The sequence below is a fragment of the Neopelma chrysocephalum genome, unplaced genomic scaffold (assembly GCF_003984885.1).
Source record: "Neopelma chrysocephalum unplaced genomic scaffold, ASM398488v2 Primary Assembly neopelma1_118, whole genome shotgun sequence".
In the NCBI taxonomy this organism is placed as follows: Eukaryota; Metazoa; Chordata; class Aves; order Passeriformes; family Pipridae; genus Neopelma; species Neopelma chrysocephalum.
Window position 1 is genome coordinate 585010 of NW_020897780.1, and position 6646 is coordinate 591655.

Consider the following 6646-nt stretch of genomic DNA (forward strand, 5'->3'; position numbering starts at 1 on the left):
GCAGGGCAGGAAGCACAGGCAGGGAAGGAAGCACAGGCAGGGCAGGCAGGGCAGGAAGCAGAGGCAGAGAAGGAAGCGCACGCAGGGCAGGCAGGGCAGGCAGCACAGGCAGCACAGACAGGGCAGGCAGTGGCCACCCAAGGCAGCCTGGCAGCCCCGAGGTGCTGGTGCGCGGTCGTGGCTTTTCGGGGGTTTCTTCTCTGGCTTTTTTTCTCCTTTTTTCAAATCAATTAAAGAAAATAACGCTCTGTGTTTGCCACCGGGCCCCGCCCGCCATTGGCCGGGGCTCGCCACGTGACCAGGAATTGGCTGCAATTTTCGCCCCAGTCTCGAGTTTAGCAGAGCAAGGTTCCCCCTCCGCCCGTATTATCAGCAATATAACAATTATAAAAAGCCCGAGAACCACCGTCAGCACCGCCATAAAAAAACCGAGGCCCTCAGTTTTCTCTCCCTCTCCCCCTCCTCTTCCTCCTCCCTCTCCCCCCCTCCCGCTTTTGAAACCCTGGGCCCTGGAAAAGCCATGAATTTTGAATTTGAGAGGGAGATCGGGTTTATAAATAGCCAGCCTTCGCTCGCAGAGTGCCTGACGTCTCTTCCCGCTGTCCTGGAGACATTTCAAACTTCATCAATCAAGGACTCGACATTAATTCCTCCTCCTTTTGAGCAAGCCGTCCTCAGCCTGAATCCTTGTTCCAGCAGCCAGGCGAGACCGAGGAGCCAAAAAAGAGCATCTCATGGCCTGCTCCAGCCCCAGCCCCCGGCTCCGGCACAGCCCGGCCCCTTGGCAGCGGAATTCCCTTGGATGAAGGAGAAGAAATCGTCCAAGAAAGCCTCCCAGGCTCCATCCTCTTCTTCCTCTTCTTCCCCCCCGTCATCTTCCTCCTCGCTGCCGGTCCCTGGCGCAGGATCTCCTGCAGGTTCGTATAATGAGGGGGTGAGGGGGTATTCGCTGAAATCCGAGAGGATCCGAATAATAAAAAAATCCTCCCGCCCCTTACCCCCCAAAAAACCCCTACCCTGACCCCCCTCCCCGAACAGGCTTTGCCCCGCACCTCCCCCGAAACTGTGTCACGCAATAAAATCCACCGAGCGGGGTACCCGGCCTGGGGGGCACGGGGAGGGGGTTCTCCTGCCTCCTCCCCCCCGCAAATAAAAGGGCAAATTGCTGTAACTTCAAGCCAAGAGGGAGAGAGAAGGGTCCGGGGGAGCCGCGTTCCAGCGAGGGGATTTCGCAGCCGAACCGCAGCTCCTTTTTTGCTTGACTTTCTCTCCCACCCCCGCGGTTTTTTTACAGCCCAAGGGGAAAAAAAAAAAAAGAAAAAAAAAAGGGAAAAGAAGAGAAAAAAACCCTTAAAGAAGTGCGAGGGGGGGAAAGAAAGACGGGTGGGTAACGCGGGGACTGCTACCGGCACGATGGGGAGGGGAAAAAGCGAGGCGCGGGCTCTCAGGGTTAACTGCGAAATTAAATCATTAAATACACCCCCAAATTCTCCCCGAGCTCCCAAAATAAAGGAGCAGCTTCTCTCCGAGGCGCTCCTCGGCCAGGGAGCTCGGTGACCCCGGCCAGGGACCCTCTTTCCCTGGGGATAAAGTGTTTGAGACACAATTCAGCGTTTCGGTGTTTTAACGGCGCCGTTCAGGTAAAGGCTCGGGCAGGAGAAGGGCGGACACCGGAGCTCATTGGCCGGATAAAACAGGAATAATGAAATCAAAGCGTCCGTCCCGAACTACCGGGAAAGGAGGGGGAAAGAAAAAAAAAAAAAGGAAGGAATGGTTAAAAAAAAAGAAGGAATGGTTGGAAATTCCACTTATCGGCGAGGGAGGAAGGTCTCTGAAAGGAGAGGCCGGGAAACAAAATCCCTTCTCCTCACTGAGGCAAAGGGAGAGGGGGGATGTGCGTGATTTCCAATCCTCTTCCGCGGCGGGAAGAGTTTAATTAAACATTTATTTCCTCACGTAGCGGCTCCCCCCGCACCCACCCCGCGCTCGGTAGTGCCGGGCAGGGAGGGGACGGCTCCAGCCCCTCCGCTCGCCCCCCCGGCTCCTCGCCACGGGCGCTTTTTGTGTGTGTTTAAGACGCGCAGGGGCTGGGAGAGAGCGGCGGCTCCAGGAGGCTCCGCACCGCCTACACCAACACGCAGCTGCTGGAGCTGGAGAAGGAGTTCCACTTCAACAAATACCTCTGCAGGCCCCGGCGGGTGGAGATCGCGGCTCTGCTCGACCTCACCGAGCGCCAGGTCAAGGTGTGGTTCCAGAACCGGCGGATGAAGCACAAGAGGCAGACGCAGTACAAAGAACCCCCCGACGGGGACCTCGCCTACCCCGGCCTGGACGAGGGCAGCGACCCCGCCGAGGAGGCGGAGGGGAGCCCCGGCTTGGGGCCGCTCCCGGAGCCCCGGGGGACCCCCGGCAGCTCGGAGCCGGTGGCCGCGGGCGAGCCCAGCGCCTGCCCCGGGAGCCGCGAGTCGCCTTTGCTGCCCGAGCTGAGCATCTTCTCGGCAGAGTCGTGCCTGCAGCTCGCCGAGGGGCTTTCCCCGACCCTCCACGGCTCCCTGGAGAGCCCCGTCCACTTCTCCGAGGAAGACCTGGACTTTTTTACGAGCGCACTTTGTACCATAGATCTGCAACATTTAAATTTCCAATAGCGAGGCCTCCCCTCTCTCTCTCCCCCCCCCCAACACCTCGTTTCTGGACGTTTCTCCCCCTTCCAGGGGCACCAACCCCCACCGAGCCACTGCCAGATCCCCCCACCCGCCTCTGAGAGAAGGGGGGCACCCCCAAAATAAACCTCAAGCCATTTCTCATTCGATCAGCCCCATCCCGGCCCCCAAACACTTTCTTTTTAAAGCTCCGTGAGACCCAAATCGCCTCCCCCCCTCCCGATATTTATTCTAGAAGGCTCACGCGAAAGAACAGCCCGAGTTTTGCTAAATGCAGGTATTTAAGGATAGTTTTATTTTTGCTTTATTTATTTGAAGGAAAGCAGCCGGTAGTTTCTCACGCACATCAGAGATGTCAGCCCTCAAGAGAGAAATATTTGTCAATCCTTCAAGTGACTTTCTCAGGAATCAGAACGAGACTTTTAGATTTCTTAATGAAACTAAATTTAAATGAAAAATCAGGGGAATTTTCCTTCCTATTTTTAAGTTTTAGACGTAGACTATTTATTCAAATCCTTTAATAGCAAAGGGCAAATTATTTATTGTATATTATTTTCATAGAGTAAATAAATGTCTTTATAAAACCAAGAATCGTGTGTTGCTACACATTTCGTTCGAAAATGTGCCATTTTTCCCCCCTAAATCATTCGCCTTCCTCTTTCCTGCTTCGCAGTAATGAGGTTCTAATAATCTCCTCGTGTGCATTGAGAGGAAACAAAAGAAATTGCTCCCAACTAACACTGCAAGAGGCTTCGGGAGTCGGAAATATTCGCTGCCTTCGGCTCCGTTCGCCTTTTCCTCGAGCTCGGTTTTTATTTATTTCGTTTTTAATTTCTACTAAATCAAAGCAGGACGTTTCTGTCCAATTTTAACGTTCGCGCTTCTATTTTTGCGATCGAAAAAAAAAATAAAAAATCCCTCCCCTGAGGAAATCTCGGGATAAAGGGATGGAAAGGGACACAAAGGCAGCGCTGGGAGAGGCGCGGAGCCCACGCACATTCCGCGGCCGGGGCTGGGGGCCGCGGCCATTCCCTTTCTCCCGCATCCCGGCCTTCATCCCACTCCTCCTCCTCCTCCTCCTCCCTTTCTCTTGCAGCAGAGAATCCAGCCGGGCCACATCGCAGTTTCTTGGCTTTGAAACGTCCTGGATTACAAAAAAAAAAATATAAAAATAGGGCGAAAAGGAGGATTTTGAGGAAACGCTAAAAATCCGCGCTGGGAGGGTGGTGAGAATCTGCATTTTAGTCGAAAAATAAACGTTAGAGAAGAACGAGAGGAAAGAGATGGGCCTGAAAGAGGCCTTTTTTTTTTTCCTCCTCTCTTTTCCAGCAGCACAAACCAGGACTCCCTCGGTCTTTATAAATCCTCGATCTCCTTCCAGGGCCGTTTGTGCTGCTCTCCCGGCTCGTGGATCCTTTTAAAACCCTTGTCTCGACATATAATTTTAAATCCAAACCTCATACATCAGGGAGGCCGAGGCGAGGGGGGTGGGGAGGCTCCTGAATGAAAAGGGGTCGGCGCGGGGGAATCAAACGCGGCGCCACCCAAAATAAATCACATTTACGTCTTTGCCAAGTCATCGGTGTTTCCTCAGCCGCGGCCCGAAATTTGGGACGCCTTCGGGAGGGGTTTGTGCGAAAGCAACGCGGAAAGGGGAGCCCAGGGGAGGGGGAAAACACCTTAAAATGTGCCGGGGGAGGACGGAGCATCCCCAGGGAGAGACGCTGCCACCAACCCCTTTCTTTAGGGTTAAGGAAAGCCCAGGCCGCCCGTCCGGCTCCTGCTGCCGCGGGGACCCCCGGGGACCTCAGAGTCTGCTGGGCTCCATGCGTGGGTAGCGTCATCCCCCCTGCCCGGGGAAAGCCTGGGATCTGGGAAACTCCAGATATTTGGTTTGGGATTCAAAGCGCCAGAGCTGGGCTCGCTTTGCACTCCCCGGGCTGTGAAAAGAAACAAAAAGAAATAAAAGAAAGCGAGGCCTCGGCAGATGTTTTCGAAATTGCTGTTCGAAGATCTGGATTATCTCTAACAAAGGGGGAGGTTGATTTTACGGCCACCTTTTCGTTCTCAATAACCTCGCCAGGCTCTTTCCTCGCCGAACGAGCAGACGGTTCAAACCTCCGGGAAGGTGCGGGTTTCTATCGAAAATCGAAGCGGATCGCAATTAAAATACGCGAGCGAACGTTATTTAACACCTCCCCATAAAGGAAAGGCAGCGCCTGGTGCGGGGCTGGCGCAGAAGAGTCGCCTCCTCATCCCCGCCTGGGAGCCATCGCCCACCCCCCCATGGCCCTGCCCTCTCTCAGCGACTCCTCTCCCATCTCAGAGTCCCCCAGTCACGAGTTGTGGGGGGAAGGAAAGCCCAGGCCCAGCCCAAGGACCACAGAAGGCTATTCATTATCTTTAAGTTTATTTAATATCTCCAGCTTCTGGAACATACTCGGCGGCGGCGTTGGCACTGCCAGACGTTGTCTATCAAAGCGCCATTTGTTCCAGCGCTTTACAGAGTTCCCCTCTCGCCTCCTCCCCCTCCCAGCCCCAATCCAGCCTCGCTGGGAACGGCAGGAGCGGGGAATCGGAGGGTCGGGACCGGCCCCGGGCCGGGGGTCGCAGCAGCGGGGGCCGCTCGGCCCTGCCCGGGGCTGCCCCGGGCTGGATTTTGGGTCTGCGCGTCCCCCCCACCTCTCCAGAGGAGGCACCTCCTTATTCCACGGAAAAATGGGTGCCCATGGATAACATCTCGCTCTGCAAATCCACCTCCAGAGGAGGCAGCTCCTTATTCCACGGAAAAATGGGTGCCCCTGGATAACATCTCGCTCCACAAAACCATCTCCAGAGGAGGCACCTCCTTATTCCACTCAAAAATGGGTGCCCCTGGATAACATCTCGCTCCGCAAATCCACCTCCAGCGGATTTCCACGGACGCCCCCGCCCTTTCCGTGGGGAAGGGAGGAGGGGAAGGGCGAGGCGGAGGGAGGGGACAAGAGGGACACGGAGCGACCTCCGCGGGGTCCCCCCCGCGCGGGGCTGGGAGGGTGGAGGAGGTGACACGGGTTGGGAAGGGGATTCCACGAGCCCCCCAACGTAAACCTGGAGACTTTATCGATAGAAATCCCTAACGAGGGCCCTTCTGCAGCCCTGTAATGACTTCTCGAAGTTGCTGCAGGTCTGGAAAGCATGCCAGTCACAGCCACAGATCAATTCTACACCCACGGAAAGCGACTTAATAAATGGAACCTCGCCAGTTATTATCCTTGCTAACAGCAGGCCCCTTCTTATTTGTCCTAATTAGCAAGACTGAAATGTCGGAGGAAAGAAGGGGAATATTCAATAAAATCTAAATTATTGAATGACTAAGATTTCGCCATTAGTTCAGCCATTCTTTACCTTCTTCAAAATGTCAAACAAATGGGGAGCGCGTATTTGCAACGCTGCCCTTCTGTTCCCTGCAACTGGAGGGCATATATTAAGCATATTAAGCATATTCGGCTCCCGATCGTTGTCAAAACACCGCAATTGCCTCGCGATTATTAACCCAGGAATATGCAAATGAGCTGAGCCGGCACGTGTTGCGGGCGCGCTGAGGTAATATTTATTTTGTGCTGATCTAGTCTGGGGATGTGTTTGCTAAAGAGCCTCTCCAAGCCCTGAAGATGTTGAACCAACCCGTTAGAGCCGGGAAAACCTTCTGAGAGCGAGGCAGCGAGGCAGGAGTGGGACCTTTGGGGTGGGAGCAGTCAACTTCTGCCGGGGAATCGCCCCGACCTTCCTCCTGAGCCAGACCCCGGGAATATCCGGGAATATCCCTCCCGGGACTGGTTTCTCAGCATCCTTTTCCAGCACTTCCCAGCCCTCAACCGCCGGGATTTGAGGAGTTCTCCCACCACCAACAAAAGAAGGAGTTGGCAGAGAGAACCTTCCCTTCCTCGCCATCCCGGAACTTCCCGCGTCCAGCCCGGTTATTTTTTCCCCCCTCTTTATATACA

The 6646-nt window shown here is 54.9% G+C and overlaps 1 protein-coding gene across 1 annotated transcript; it reads left to right on the plus strand.

Annotated features, from left to right (window-relative positions):
• Window positions 1–328: 328 nt before the first annotated feature.
• HOXB2 (homeobox B2) lies at window positions 329–3251 on the plus strand. The gene is made up of 2 exons (XM_027697112.1): window positions 329–917; window positions 2077–3251. Exons 1-2 carry the CDS (start codon window positions 521–523, stop codon window positions 2643–2645), a joined length of 966 nt encoding a protein of 321 aa, XP_027552913.1. The 5' UTR covers window positions 329–520; the 3' UTR covers window positions 2646–3251.
• Window positions 3252–6646: the final 3395 nt, after the last annotated feature.